Genomic DNA, 14,257 nt, shown 5'->3' with positions numbered 1-14,257 from the left:
AACGTAGTCATATGAGAAGGAGTCAAAAAACTGTAAAAAATATGTTGATGTCAAAAGATTCAAAATTAAAATGTGTATTATATATACATGCAAAAATTATATATAGAGTGGGGTGTGGAGTGTGGGGTGAGGGAGGACAGCTGCCCCCTTTGGCTTCGTCCTTGGTTCCCCTAGTACGCAGTAGATCAGAGGTGATCAAATCTCGAGTCTTAATTTTATTGATTCTAGATTTGGAGCTCTTCGATGAAGTCTCGGGGTAGGCCCGCTTAAGACAATAACAAACGTATAGTAGTTAATAGATTCATTACTAGTTAGAAAACAAGAAAAAATTATAGCCACTATATGGGTACGGTATGTATCGTGCGTATGCTTGTTGGGCATTGTTAATGCTCCAGACAGCACTAGCTTGCCATTTTTTTTTTTTACATGCTAGGCTACAAAACACCTCATTTTGCAACATCTTCTCTCTCGCTAAAAAAACAAAATCAATACATTATAATGTCATTGTTGGGGATGCTTTTAATATATAGCAGTTGAACATATGTGCTAGTTAAACTTTACTCCGAATAAGAGTCAAACTTTATTAATGCAATCAGGCTTAAATTTGAGTTAGTTTTATAGTAATAAGAATATCAGTGTTATATGCCAAAATAAATAAATAACTGTTGAACGTATATGCATTGCACCGTGGTTGAGACCTCGACCTGAAATGGCGATTTTCTTTACTGCAATGCTGGGGTTAAATGGGCCTGGGCCATTCAGGTTAGTGATTAGCCCAGAAGTAAAATATCCATTTTTCTTTGTTCGTAATAAAATTCTTTAAGTGGGCCTTGGTCGGCCCATTTATGCACCATAAGTTGACAGGTAACATACGTAGCGCCGAAATTAAGGTAAGATCGTGTGTCGGCCACATCCACGTGTCTTGTCTTCCTCACATTTGGGCTTACTTGGCATATATACTTACACAGTTGCACATATATATATATATATATATATATATATATATATATATATATATATATATATATATATACTTCCATTCCAATCCATTTTCCATCCTAATCTTACAAGCTCAATCTATGGGTACGTTTAACTTTCGTTAAGTTTAATGAAGTTGTCAAGCTTTGATATGATGTTTCAACGTCGTGGAATCTTACTGGGTTATATTTGTATGTCAGCTTCTGAACATCATCCTTTCAGAGGAATCTTTACCAGTCTATCCAAACCTGGAGGAGGCGGCGAGTACGGAAAATTCTACAGTCTTCCTGCTCTAAATGATCCACGAATTGGTATCACCTCACCGGATTTTCTGCGTTGAATTGATATGTTGATCTTCAATTTATTCTTGAAAATCCGGTCCGGTTTCATGAGACTTTCGATCAGTTGGTTAACTAACTAACTGTACAGATTTCGATTCTCATTCAGACAGGCTTCCATACTGTATCACTGTACTTCTGGAATCCGCTATACGAAACTGCGACAACTTCCAGATCACAGAGGATGATGTCGGCAGGATCATCGACTGGGGAACAACTTCGGCAGACCAAGTTGAAGTTGAGATTCCCTTTAAGCCTGCTCGTGTTCTGCTACAGGTCGGTGACGTCACAGTACAGTGATCATGAGCTTTTTCCTGTTTAGTTTACAATGTAAATGTTTATTTATATCTATAAACACTTAATTGCATGTTTAATCTTAGGATTTTACTGGAGTTCCAGCTTTGGTTGACCTTGCTGCCATGCGTGACGCCATGAATGAACTCGGGAGCGACCCTGATGCCATCAACCCTTTGGTATTTTCTTCAACTTTTTTTTTTTTTTTTTTTCTCCAAGATGACGAGAGAAATTTGCAGCTACTATGCTAAGGTGTGCACTGAATAAATTTTGCTTTGTGATTTTAGACTGTAAAAATCAGTTTAGATTGTCCATAGTTGAAATTTCAACCAGATAGCTCCCACTGGAGTCAAATTGTAAAGGTTACCATTGATCCTGTCTTGTGAACCTAACTCCCACGGGAGTCAAATTGTAAAGGTTACCATTGATCTTGTCTTGTGAACCTAGGCCGCGTAAACTAATCTAGACGGTCCATAATTGACTGGCTCAATCAAAAAGTCTAATAGACCGCTAGACCGCTCAAACTGTAAAGGTTACCAGGTCAAAAACTAACCCCATATTTCAACTTCTTCTCCTCACAACTCCTGTTGAGGATGAATATTGTATAACACAACAAATTTATATTCTAGTACCAGTTTAAGGTTTTAGGTGATAAAAGATTGTTGTAATTATGTGCACTGCACTGCATTTGTTGGTCAAGGTTCCAGTGGACCTTGTGATTGACCATTCAGTTCATGCTGACCTGGCAAGATCAGAAAATGCCTTGAAAGCCAACATGGATTTAGAGTTCAGAAGAAACAAAGAAAGGTTTGCTTTTCTGAAATGGGGATCCACTGCCTTCCACAACATGCTTATCATTCCTGCTGGTTCTGGCATAGTCCACCAGGTATATATATATATCTGCTGTAGCATTCAGCCTGCATACAATTCTAAGTTGCCATAAGCATATGTTTGGTTCAAATTAAGATTAATAATCAATGGTGTTTGCCTGAAACAAGATATTCAGCGGACAAGTTCCACAATTTTTCATTTTGTAACGTGTCTTCAGGTTAACTTGGAGTATCTTGGACGAGTGGTCTTCAACTCTGGCGGCCTGGTTTACCCTGATAGTGTTGTTGGTACTGATTCACATACAACCATGATTGATGCATTGGGCATTGCTGGATGGGGAGTTGGTGGAATTGAAGCCGAGGCCACAATGCTTGGTCAGGTATATATGTGGCTTCAATTTCGCTTCCCAGCCTTTCCTTTTTACCCATTCTGTTTCATTCAAGAGCAAATCATCCATGTTTGATGCTGTTCTGATAGCCAATGAGCATGCTTCTGCCACGGGTGGTTGGTTTCAAGATGTCAGGGAAATTGCGCGATGGTGTTACAGCTACTGATTTGGTCTTAACTGTGACACAAATGTTAAGGAATCACGGTGTTGTTGGCAAGTTTGTTGAGTTTTATGGTACCTGCAAACATCCGGTTTTTAAGCCAATATCTTCTTGTATCATACACTTGTCACTCATTTGTGTCTGTGAACTGTGGATGAATAGGTCCGGGCATGGCCACGTTACCACTAGCTGATAGAGCAACTATTGCTAATATGTCCCCCGAGTATGGAGCAACCATGGGTTTCTTCCCTGTGGATCATGTCACTTTGCAGTATTTGAAGTTAACTGGAAGAAGTGATGACACTGTAAGTTGCTTCAGTTTCTGGTTTTTTCCATACAAGCTAAAAGGGAAATCCATATATCTGCTAGCTTCTTTCCTTTACCTGTTAGATTGCAATGATCAAGGCATACTTCTATTGGGCATACTTGCATGCAAATAGAATGTTTGTCGACTATAATGAGGTAAAACTCTTTTTTTCTGCCATTCTGTTACTCCATATATGATGTGTTCCGGTAAGGCTTACAGTTAAATCTGACTAATTCATTCATTCTCCAGCCTCAAGAGCACAGAGCTTACTCGTCCTATCTGGAATTGGACCTCTCAGGTGTTGAACCTTGTGTTTCAGGGCCGAAAAGGTATATACCAATATACCATTATGCTTCATCATTTTACAAGTAACATTCTTTCAGATCTGTGAAATGTTGTCATTTTTAACAGGCCCCATGATCGCGTTCCTCTAAAAGACATGAAGGCTGATTGGCATGCATGTCTAGACAACAGAGTTCAGTTCAAGGTGAGATGTGTGAACTTAACTCAAGAGTGTACTGATTCCGTTGGTGAAGATGATCACAAGAACGGCTTGCGAAGTTATGTCCTTTTTGAGTTATGCAGGGATTCTCTGTGCCTAAGAGGGAACAAGGTAAAGTTGTGAAGTTCACATTCCATGGACAACCTGCTGAACTAAAGCATGGCAGCATTGTCATAGCAGCTATTACAAGCTGCACAAACACATCCAATCCAAGTGTCATGCTTGGAGCTGGTCTTGTGGCTAAGAAAGCGTGTGAATTAGGATTGGAGGTTATCATAACGCTCTAAATTATCTTTAAATGTGGTAAATTGTGAAACAAATAGTTATTTCCTCAAGTATTAGATATACTTACCTGATTTGCTAAACAGGTTAAGCCATGGATAAAGACTAGTCTTGCCCCGGGATCTGGTGTTGTGACAAAGTACCTGCAAAAAAGGTACAAATTCTTGTCAGCCCAAGGTTTCATTTAGTTTTGTACTCTCTCTAGCCCCCCTGAATCATACTGGATTGATAGGATTTGCAGATTTTCATTTGTCACCTTTCTTGTCGTAGTGGCCTGCAGAAGTACTTAAACCAGCTGGGCTTCTACACTGTTGGCTATGGCTGCACAACTTGTATTGGGAATTCAGGGGAGCTCGATGCTTCAGTTGCCTCTGCAATCTCAGATAACGGTATGTGTAATCCTTCACCCTTCTTTTCCACTGAATTCTTCTTGCTAAAACTATTGTCACATATACTGTGATGGAAACTCTGTATAGACATTGTTGCTGCTGCTGTACTGTCTGGAAACCGGAACTTTGAAGGGCGTATTCACCCACTGACAAGAGCCAATTACCTCGCTTCGCCTCCACTGGTTGTTACATATGCACTTGCTGGGACGGTATGTTTAAAAAGACGTGTAAACATTGTCATGTGTTTTTGTATAGAAAGCAAGACATTCTTGATGGTTTTGCATTTCCTAGGTTGACATTGACTTTGATAAGGAGCCAATTGGACCTGGAAAAGATGGAAAGAGTGTTTATTTTAAGGACATATGGCCTAGTAATGAAGAAATAGCAGAGGTAATATAATATACCTTCAGTTTCTTGTACCGATTGTTGATTGCTCCTGAATCCTGAAGGAATCTATTGAAACTGAAATGATCCTGCTATAGGTTGTTGAATCAAATGTGCTCCCAGATATGTTCAAGAACACATATGAAGCTATAACTGATGGGAATCCATTCTGGAATGAGCTATCTGTCCCTTCATCCAATCTCTATCCATGGAATCCAGACTCGACCTATATCCACCAGCCCCCATTTTTTAAGGGCATGAATTTGGATCCTTCACATCCTTGTGGAGTAAAGGATGCATATTGCTTGCTAAATCTCGGCGATGGTATCACCACCGACCAAATCTCACCGCCAGGTAGCATCCACAAGGAAAGCCCGGCTGCGAGGTACCTAATGGAGCATGGAGTTGACCCCAAAGAGTTCAACTCTTATGGCAGCCGTCGTGGTAATGATGAAGTGATGGCTAGAGGTACCTTCGCCAATATGCGCATCATTAACAAGCTTCTGAATGGTGAAGTTGGTCCAAAAACCATTCATATACCAAGTAGAGAGAAACTGTATGTGTATGATGCAGCAATGGTGAGCTACAGTCTTCCACTTTGTGTTTTACAAGCCTAGGAAATGAGTCTCTCATGGGAGTTGATGTTCTTGAGGTTTTACAGTTTTCTACCACCATTTCTGTTTATTACTGATGCATTCAGTAACTGTACAGAGATATAAGTCTGCAGGGCAGGACACCATTATTCTGGCAGGAGCAGAATATGGGACTGGCAGTTCAAGAGATTGGGCAGCCAAGGGCCCAATGCTACTGGTAACTATCTGTCCAGCATTCTATAACCATGTAGTCTTACTATTACCTTAACCTTTTAGTTTTGAGATAGAACACGTCATTCAATTCTGTCATTCTGGAATAGGGAGTGAAAGCAGTGATATCAAAAAGCTTTGAAACAATCCATCGGAGTAACCTCGTGGGGATGGGCATCATTCCGCTATGTTTCAAGTGCGGTGAAGATGCAGAAACCCTGGGCCTCGACGGTCATGAGCATTATACTATCAGCCTTCCACAGAAAATTAGTGACATAAGGCCTGGGCAGGATGTCACAGTGACATCCAACACTGGCAAATCTTTCACATGTATGCTTAGGTTCGACACAAGAGGTTTGTGCCCTGTTTCATTGGAGTAGGAAAACCAGTGTTAATTCTACTATGCAAAAACCAGTCAATATGTTTCCTCACAAATTTCTTGGTGTTGAACTGTGTCTGCAGGTAGAGCTGGCATATTTTGATCATGGTGGCATCCTTCAGTATGTAATTCGGAACTTGATAAAGCAGAAGAATACCAAGTAGTGAAGACTGAAGAGTACAGTTTATCATATCAAATTATACTCTGAGAATTTGAATTCAAATAATAAAAGCCGTACAACTTATCATCAGATTATACTTTGAGTTCTAAAAGGAAGGTATAAATATTCATTTCATAGACTAATATCATACCTATGTACATGCTTGGCCTATCATTGCCTGACAAAGGGCGTGCACTCAACACTTGAAGTGAAGGAAAACAAAGAGATGAGAATTCAAGTGTTCAAACCAGTGTATATCTTGGCTAGTTCCGGATGTGTAAGGATTTGGTTGCTTGTGAGGCAAGTGCCAGTGCCTTTGCTTTTGTGCTCATCATCACCCATTCCCTCTCTGCACGCCGTTGGCGTTGCCTTGCATTCTTGGCTCGCTTTGGCGCTAGCCGGTTATCTCTTTCTTCAAATGCAAGCCTGAATTTTTCAGCAATGGACAGTTCATCTGGGCTTGAAACCGATGGCAATAAAGTTGTGTGTGTGATCCCAGACACTGCCCACGTTTTTGGGTCAATATCTTCAACTATTGGATCATCCAATGCCACATCTAGTGTTGCTTCGCGAGGAACTTCAAGCCCCCTGAAACCCAGAGGAGAGGTCTTCGGGTTCACTATGATGCGAGGGCATTCAACATGCAGATTCTCTAACAAATGCTTCTCAATCTTGGGCTGTAGGAAAAATAAGATAATCCAGTCTCAAAACCTCATACAACATCCAACAAAGACTAGCATATAGAAAGAATGAAGAACATCCCATAAACAATGAAAAGCTACATTCATACCCACACTAGCCAACGCAATGACTGGGCACCATGAGCTATTTCTGAGGCATCAACTTCCTCCCACGACTCTCCCTCCACATCTTTGAGGCTTGGTTTCAACATACTCAAGCATCCCCGTGCAGTGTTCTCACTCCGTGGGCACCCTCTGCAACATTAACGTTGGTTCACTCCTGTTATGTGGTTGTACCCTTTGTCAAAACCCAATGTATTGGTCTTTCTCATTAATATGGGTTGACAATTATAATAAAAACAGAACTATAGATTCATTATGCATGTTGATATCTAAACCACTTCATGCAGTGTGCTCACTCCTTGGGCACCCTCTGCAACATTAACGTTGGTTCACTCCTGTTATGTGGTTGTACCCTTTGTCAAAACCCAATGTATTGGTCTATCTCATTAATATGGGTTAACAATTATAATAAAAACAGCACTATAGATTCATTATGTATGTTGATATCTAAACCTCATGAAGTGGTTCTCTCTCTCTCTCTCTTCTCAAAACACCAATTTAATTACCCAAGGCAATTCAAGAACCGGAAATCACCCTCAAAGAAAATGCAGGAATCTCCATAATTACTACTCCGTATTTCTTTTAATATTATTTGTTAACACTAAAAACTATGGAGAAAAATAAAGATTCAACCAAAAACCAAGTTTTGAAGACTTAAAACCATAATAGCAACTACAGCAGGAATAGTACATACCCCCATCTCAATATCTCCAGTGACTGACATTGCTGCAAGAGTTCTGAAACACCAGCTGATGTGACTTTGCTGCACCGACTGCACAATACATATTTCCAATATGAGTGCAGAGTTTAAAACCAGATTCAACATTTGCTTCATTGAGTGCCACATCAACAAAATTGAAAAGAGGAAAATATCGAATGCAGCTTAGAGATTCACTTATAAATTATAATAAAGGGAGAAAAATAAACATCAAATAATTTTAGGACAAGACATGAGTATTATGGTATGCTTTTCAAACTCAAAAAAAATTGAGAGCATTAGTGACTAGTGAGAACATTAAACATTAATAAGCAACACGGTTATATTTCTTTTGGTGAAATCAACATAATAAGAGCAAGTGAACAACAATACTGATAGACTGATAGTATGCTAATACCTTACATCTACTGCTTTTAGATATTTGCAAGTCTTTACCACTTCTAAGAGGCCAACATCAGAAACATCAGAACCAGATATATCAAGGATTTCCCATGAACTTTCAGCTAATGCCATGATGATATCATCATTCAATAACTTTCTCCTCCTTGCAATTGCTGTAAGTGCCATCTGTGCAAAAATGTCTCACATAAGCTTACAATATGGCTACAAATTCACTTCTTCAAGTCTTTACCAAAGTTGAAATATCAACTGGATTTTTTAAAGCTTATACTTATATATTCACGATAAATTTCATGTCTGATCTCACTGACAATTACAATTGCACAAAGTTCAAATTTAATGGAACTAATATGGTTCTAGCTTCCAAGAATATATCTTTTCTACCACATGATTAATCTGAAAATTTATGCACCATCAGATGCTATCAAGCAACTACCTTCCTACAAAAAATTCTGTTTCCATACAAGTAAAATTCATGTCTTTGGTTGCAGTGAAAAAGATGAAGGGGAGAAATAAACCTTGATATTAGGAGGGAAATTAGAAGCGATTCCGGCCAAGTCTTCGATGATATCCTCAAAATGTCTACCGATGACTCCAAGGCACAAGCTCACTAAGCTCGGAAGCTGTCTCCTCTTAATTGGCAACACTGTCATCCCAACAACCATCTCATACCACAGTTAATTTTCTCAAATCGAACACTATTCGACAAGGAACTTCAGGGAATTCACGAAATCTATACAAGCAAGCAAATTCATATCTAACAATTTGCAAATAAAAGGAAGAGAAAGTTACACGTATAGGAAGATTGAAATGGCTTTTGCAAAGGCTTTGGTACACTTAGATCCTCCGGAGCTCTTCCTTTTTCCATCGACTATGAGAGATGAAGCTGGTCGGAGATTCCGATTTCTGCTTATGGTTTCGGATTTTTTGGTTTGTTATAGTCGCCGGAGAAGAAGAAAAATTGTAACTTCGCTGCCTATTAAAAGGCTGTTCGCTCTTGCGGTCTCCCGTTGCCGACTTACTATCATTATTGGTTTTCTTTTTTCTTTTTTTTTTTTTTCCTAAATAAAAAGATATTTATACTTTTCCTAAAATACAAGAGGGAAAAAAAATATTTCCCAAAATTATAATTGTATTGGGAAAAAAATTCAAATAAATCCTCAAACTTTACTCAAAAGTATAATTAAATCTTCTAACATTAAAAAATGTCAATTAAACATTTAAACTTGTCATTTTAATATATTTAAACACAAATTTGTCATTTTGATACATTTATATGTACTTAATAGTAAACAAGAAGAAAATTACATAGACTTACTTATGAACGTGCTTTGGTATTGATGGGGATAATTTCCCGGGCTTCGCGCCCATACGAAGGTCAGTCTCGGACCCTCGGTACGAGATGAACCTGATCCGATCATCAAGGGTCTCTTCAGCAAGCCTTCCCAACCTTCGTTGCCCACCAGGCTTCACCAGAAAGATTTGAGAATGGTTCCGTGACTTCGGCTGAACCAACCTGTCTAGGTCGGGCCAACCATCAAGCACCTTGTAGCGGAGCGCTGTGCTCAGAAGAATATTGACACACAGCCAAGACCCCTTGGTCCTCAATTGGGGCCCGTGCATAGAGTCCACGTGCTCAGCATGCCGTGGGCCCAGAATCTATCCCCTAACAGCTACTATAATTACCGCATTAATTACGGTTAGGATGAACTTTTTGACTATTTCTACACTATAACTATTAGCTCAGGGTCCGAACTCAGAGCCTATCCGAGCTTGTAGTATGTATACAATACGTTGTATATACATTCCAGCTTTAAACATCATAACTCTTCCAAGGTTCAAACTAGATATGTTCGAGAGAAATCAAACTCTTTTCACTTAAATCACATAATGCTTTGCCTTTGGAAAACATGGAATAATGATTCAAATCTGTTCAAACAATCATAAGTGGCTAGAGAGTGATTGCCTTTGCACAATTTAGACACCAAAGAAAAATTACAAATGCCCAAGCTTTTACAAGAGTGTAGCCATTAACTCCAACATAAACTTAGCTGAGAAGACAACAAAGTTAAATTCTACATCAGACACAGATGTCAACATTAAAGATAAGGCAACAGTTAGAGGTCTACAGATTGCAAGTCGGCTTGAGCGGAACTGCAAACTGCAGACGATGGTTTCATGACATGCAGGCTTACAGTGTTAGATCGAACAGCTTGGGTTGCTGTTTGGTTCCTGATCTCATCATTGTGCAAAACTCTTCATAGTTGATTCTTCCATCCTGGAGATTTTAAGAGAATTAGCGGAGTTTTTTTTTAACATTTGATTCGTGAAGAGATGATAACTTACATGATCTGCATCGACTTCAGATATTATTTCCTTTATAGTTGCTGCATCAGCTATTCCGTGTTCCTTCATAGCAGTCTCGAGTTCATCTCTCGTGATAAATCTACAACAACGTGGAAGAAAGTTAGAGTCGATTGTTCAGTATTGTGCAGGATAGATATAACATTATCTGCAGCTTACACATACCCGCTGCTATCTTTATCAAAATACTGAAACGCTTTGTATAGATTCTCTTCTCTTTCTAGCCTGTGCTTGTGCATTGTAGCAGTGATGAATTCGATGTAGTCTATCGAGCCATTTCCATCTACATCAGCCTGCAAGTGTACGAAATTGGAATTACTAACCGTGAAGATCGTCTAATCATTTGAAATTAGCAACTTTAGTCTCCCGAGGTCTATTATATCTTACAGCTTCCATCAACTGCTTAACTTCAGCCTCTGTGAGATTTGCCCCGAGTTGGGCCAATCCCTTCTTCAGTTCTTCGTACGTAATTGTACCACTGTTGTCAGTGTCGATATTCGTGAACATTGCTTTCAGTCCATGAATTTCTTCTTCCGAGAGATTTTCTGCAATAAACTGGAATCCCAGAAGTCACTTCAATTAGCTACGGAGCTCAGAAAACGGAGAAATAACAGGACATACACACTAACCCAAGAGACCTGACTCTATTTGGCAGAGCTTATTTAGAAGCTTATAGCTTATTTTAAACTACTAATAAGCTATAAGCTATGTTTGGTAATGTTACTAAAATAAGCTAGTAGGTAGCGTTTCAAAAATAAGCTAGTAGCTTCCTAACTTTTTCTTCATCCTTATCCTTATTATTTTAAATAAATAACATCCTTTACCCCTCCCAATTAAAACCCTTTTGACTTTTTAGTCTTTTTACATTTATCAAAAAGCTAATTTTACCAAACACTTTTAAGCATAATCAGCTAGTTTAACAGCTCTTCAGTTTTCAGCTTCTAACTTATAGCTTTTCAGCTAGTTTGCCAAACATAGTCCTATAATGATTATGGACAGAGGTTGGGACATTAGGAATCTCAGAAAACTTATGTTTTATAGTTGTTGCTAGCTAGCATAGGAGCATACATGTAACTTTAGCCGAGAATATCAGAGACCATTCCAGCATGATAAAAGCCCAGAACCCATCTCAGCATATCATTCATATACCACAGTAAAATGAAGATGTTTGTATAATCGTTACGGTGAATTATAATTTATAATGAAGATGTTCGCTAATTCCTCAGATTACCTTCAGGGCAAGTTTTTTGAGTTTGTTCATTGCTCTGAATTGCTTCATTCTTGAGAGGACAGCGCTATCTAGTGGTCTGTCAGATGCTTCTCCATCTTCTCGCATCCATGGATGCTCTGTCAGCCAGAGAACCAAGAAGCTGATTACAACTCCAGAACATATAAAGATGAATCAAAAATCATATTTATGCCACCATAATGGAATTAAAAACAACAGACCCACCACGATCAAGCCAAAAAGACAACTTTTTTTGGTTGACATATTAAACGAGTTTTGTTCTTTAATGATTAGTTTCTGCAGCAATAATGTGTTAAACATACCAAGAACCTGGGCAGCAGTAAGGCGTCTCTTTGGGTCTGGTGCTAGCATCCCTCGTACTAGGTCCTTGGCAATGCTTGATATAGAAGGCCAAGGTTTTGTTTGGAAGTCGAGTTCTCCTTTAAGTATTGCATTAAAGATCCCCCGCTCAGTTTCTGCAGAATCAATATCAAAAAACCGTAAGTTCTATAGATACGAGCAAACAAATTATAACCAAAGAGTCAGTTGTTTGAACAAGACTATATAGGTATTCGTATTTACCAGCCCAGAATGGAGGTACACCACTGAGTAAGATATACAACATAACACCTGCACTCCAAACATCCGCTTCTTTCCCATACTTTCTTCCCAAGACTTCGGGAGCAACATAGTAAGCACTTCCGACTAAATCCTTATACACCTTTCCTGCAAAGGGATTCATCACAAAATCACGAGATATATAACAAGGAAGGCAACATAACTATCACAACTGATATCACATAACACAACTTTACATAGAATATGAACTAAGTAGATAATCGGACTTTGTTTGAGTACTATAAGTGCATGAATTGTGGAGCAATTACCTTCTTCAATGAACACTGATAAGCCAAAATCAGTAGCCTTCAAGGCAGCATTTTCAGTTTTATCAGACAACAAGAAATTCTCGGGCTTCAAATCGCGGTGCATCACACCCATAAAATGGCAAGTATGAACAACATTGACTATAGACCTGCAAAGAGAGGCGGCAGCCCTTTCGCTATAGTGGCCCTTAGCAATAATCCGATCGAAAAGCTCTCCCCCAGCACACAACTCCATCACAAGATACACAGAATTAGCATCCTCATAAGCACCCTTGAACTCAACAATATTAGGCTGCCCACTCAAGTGCTGCATAATCTGAACCTCCCTCCTCATATCATCCTTATCCCCCTTGGTCACAAGCTTTTTCTTGGAAATTGACTTGCAGGCATACTGCTTACCAGTTGTAATCTCAGTACACAGATAGGTAACCCCAAATTGACCCCTACCCAGTTCTTTCCCCAGACTGTAATGTGCCCTAACATCTTCATATGCCTTACCCAGAATTGCATCCGACTTTGAAACTGGTTTTGAGATTGATGGTGGCCGTGTAGGCAGTCCAGCTCCCTGCCCAGGTGACTTTGTGTACTCAATGTGAGTCTGATGGGGTTGGCTTCCTCCTCCTCCATGCCCAGCTTCTGATCTGTGCTTTTCACCATGCTTATGTCTGCTTGAACGGTTACCCATCTCTCTTACTCTTAGACAATAAAAAGTAGCAATTTAGCAACAGCCCAGATTAGGATTTTTACAGATGGTCCTGATTATGAGAAAAGATTTGAATTTTTTGCAAGATATTGACAATGTAATGGATCAACTAAGCTAAAAAAGCTGACTTTTTTCCTTACCGGAAATTAAAAGAGAAGAAACGCCCAGCTGAATCCTCCAAGACTAATCAGAAAGGAGGAACGTGAAGACTAGAGCAGCTTTGTATATTACAGTCGATTTACAGTATAAGACGTTGTCCGGTTTAGATAGACCGGGGATTGGCCCTTCCAAGAAAAGGGGTGGAGAGAAGAAAGAACATCCCTCTTTCGTCAACGGGTCCTGTTTAAGGAAAAATTATTCCGGAAAACACGCTTTTCGTATCAAAGATTCCTTCCTACGCGTTTGATAGTCTGTTGTTTTTTGGTGTTTTTAAGGTAATAGCTAATACTACATATATTGTATTCCAATTATAAAATTCTTCTTCAACCAATCAACTTGGTAGATTAACTGAGTGAAAAGTTAAGTTTAAGATTTTAAATTTGTGACTTTTCACTTGAGAGAGACACAATTATGTCGTTTGACCATGCTTAAATTTTAAATACGTTTTAATGCGTGAGTACATGCATTAGTGTGCACACTGATACTAATGATGTGTACGCAGAAACTTCATTTAGTTGAAGCTTTTACATGTGGAGATGTACGGTTGAATTGGAGTTTCTGGGAAGCAACATCATCATTATCATCCACGAAAAAGCCAGACAATACAAAAGTTTCAGTTCGAGGATTAGCTTATCTATAGTACTACATCTGCATACACAAATGACTTCCTACATAAACTAACAAACAAATAATAAAAGAAGCCCAACTCAATAAGCAACATGGCCATGGTCCATATATGGAGAAGAAAAAACAAGGCCTGTTTAAACAAGCCCAAAAATGTGGGCTGTTGTTATTCGGTGTCAA

General features: G+C 39.1%; 3 protein-coding genes and 1 long non-coding RNA gene across 6 annotated transcripts; 1 reads left to right on the top strand and 3 right to left on the bottom strand.

The window, feature by feature from the left end:
- The first annotated feature begins 1,057 nt into the window (after positions 1 to 1,057).
- On the top strand, positions 1,058 to 6,310 carry LOC109178146 (aconitate hydratase, cytoplasmic-like). Of its 3 annotated transcripts, none has more exons than XM_019327709.1 (20): positions 1,058 to 1,083; positions 1,179 to 1,289; positions 1,426 to 1,592; positions 1,697 to 1,789; positions 2,311 to 2,496; positions 2,659 to 2,820; positions 2,919 to 3,063; positions 3,152 to 3,294; positions 3,380 to 3,451; positions 3,546 to 3,625; positions 3,708 to 3,783; positions 3,882 to 4,067; positions 4,167 to 4,234; positions 4,351 to 4,469; positions 4,557 to 4,678; positions 4,761 to 4,859; positions 4,952 to 5,431; positions 5,565 to 5,663; positions 5,767 to 6,010; positions 6,119 to 6,310. In XM_019327709.1, the coding sequence occupies exons 1-20, from the start codon at positions 1,080 to 1,082 to the stop codon at positions 6,136 to 6,138; spliced, it is 2,676 nt and encodes an 891-aa protein (XP_019183254.1). In that variant the 5' UTR covers positions 1,058 to 1,079; the 3' UTR covers positions 6,139 to 6,310. The 3 variants fall into 3 exon arrangements, with proteins under 3 accessions (XP_019183254.1, XP_019183256.1, XP_019183255.1); XM_019327711.1 differs by having other exon boundaries at positions 5,767 to 6,021; positions 6,119 to 6,199; XM_019327710.1 differs by lacking the exons at positions 1,058 to 1,083; positions 1,179 to 1,289; positions 1,426 to 1,592; positions 1,697 to 1,789 and having other exon boundaries at positions 2,252 to 2,496.
- Positions 3,839 to 4,456, bottom strand: LOC109178155. The gene is made up of 3 exons (XR_002053668.1): positions 4,337 to 4,456; positions 4,151 to 4,223; positions 3,839 to 3,894 (listed from the first exon to the last, which is right to left on the bottom strand). It is a non-coding gene; the product is annotated as an uncharacterized LOC109178155 (long non-coding RNA).
- LOC109178150 lies at positions 6,247 to 9,132 on the bottom strand. The gene is made up of 6 exons (XM_019327715.1): positions 8,908 to 9,132; positions 8,634 to 8,761; positions 8,114 to 8,283; positions 7,693 to 7,770; positions 6,986 to 7,130; positions 6,247 to 6,872 (listed from the first exon to the last, which is right to left on the bottom strand). Exons 1-6 carry the CDS (start codon positions 8,981 to 8,983, stop codon positions 6,459 to 6,461), a joined length of 1,011 nt encoding a protein of 336 aa, XP_019183260.1. The 5' UTR covers positions 8,984 to 9,132; the 3' UTR covers positions 6,247 to 6,458.
- An 838-nt stretch (positions 9,133 to 9,970) lies between these two features.
- On the bottom strand, positions 9,971 to 13,606 carry LOC109178147 (calcium-dependent protein kinase 33-like). Its single transcript, XM_019327712.1, has 9 exons — positions 13,435 to 13,606; positions 12,595 to 13,286; positions 12,290 to 12,433; positions 12,031 to 12,183; positions 11,711 to 11,826; positions 10,867 to 11,034; positions 10,645 to 10,772; positions 10,462 to 10,561; positions 9,971 to 10,393 (listed from the first exon to the last, which is right to left on the bottom strand). The coding sequence occupies exons 2-9, from the start codon at positions 13,274 to 13,276 to the stop codon at positions 10,307 to 10,309; spliced, it is 1,578 nt and encodes a 525-aa protein (XP_019183257.1). The 5' UTR covers positions 13,277 to 13,286; positions 13,435 to 13,606; the 3' UTR covers positions 9,971 to 10,306.
- Between the last annotated feature and the right edge of the window lie 651 nt (positions 13,607 to 14,257).

Source organism: Ipomoea nil, unplaced genomic scaffold (assembly GCF_001879475.1).
Source record: "Ipomoea nil cultivar Tokyo-kokei standard unplaced genomic scaffold, Asagao_1.1 scaffold0813, whole genome shotgun sequence".
Classification (NCBI taxonomy): Eukaryota; Viridiplantae; Streptophyta; class Magnoliopsida; order Solanales; family Convolvulaceae; genus Ipomoea; species Ipomoea nil.
The sequence above is the reverse complement of the archived record's forward strand: the minus strand, read 5'-3'. Positions and strand labels throughout refer to the sequence as shown.

Coding starts and splice junctions, on each gene's coding strand:
- LOC109178146 (XM_019327711.1), top strand. Junction 2,821..2,918: donor AGGCCACAATGCTTGGTCAG/GTATATATGTGG, acceptor CTGTTCTGATAG/CCAATGAGCATGCTTCTGCC. Junction 3,626..3,707: donor TGTGTTTCAGGGCCGAAAAG/GTATATACCAAT, acceptor CATTTTTAACAG/GCCCCATGATCGCGTTCCTC.
- LOC109178150 (XM_019327715.1), bottom strand. CDS start 8,983: ATGGAAAAAGGAAGAGCTCCGGAGGATCTAAGTGTACCAAAGCCTTTG. Junction 8,762..8,907: donor ATTTCAATCTTCCTATACGT/GTAACTTTCTCT, acceptor TTGGGATGACAG/TGTTGCCAATTAAGAGGAGA. Junction 7,131..7,692: donor CTGGAGATATTGAGATGGGG/GTATGTACTATT, acceptor TTAATGTTGCAG/AGGGTGCCCACGGAGTGAGA.
- LOC109178147 (XM_019327712.1), bottom strand. CDS start 13,276: ATGGGTAACCGTTCAAGCAGACATAAGCATGGTGAAAAGCACAGATCA. Junction 10,562..10,644: donor TTTGATAAAGATAGCAGCGG/GTATGTGTAAGC, acceptor ACGTTGTTGTAG/ATTTATCACGAGAGATGAAC. Junction 10,394..10,461: donor CTGAAGTCGATGCAGATCAT/GTAAGTTATCAT, acceptor TAAAATCTCCAG/GATGGAAGAATCAACTATGA.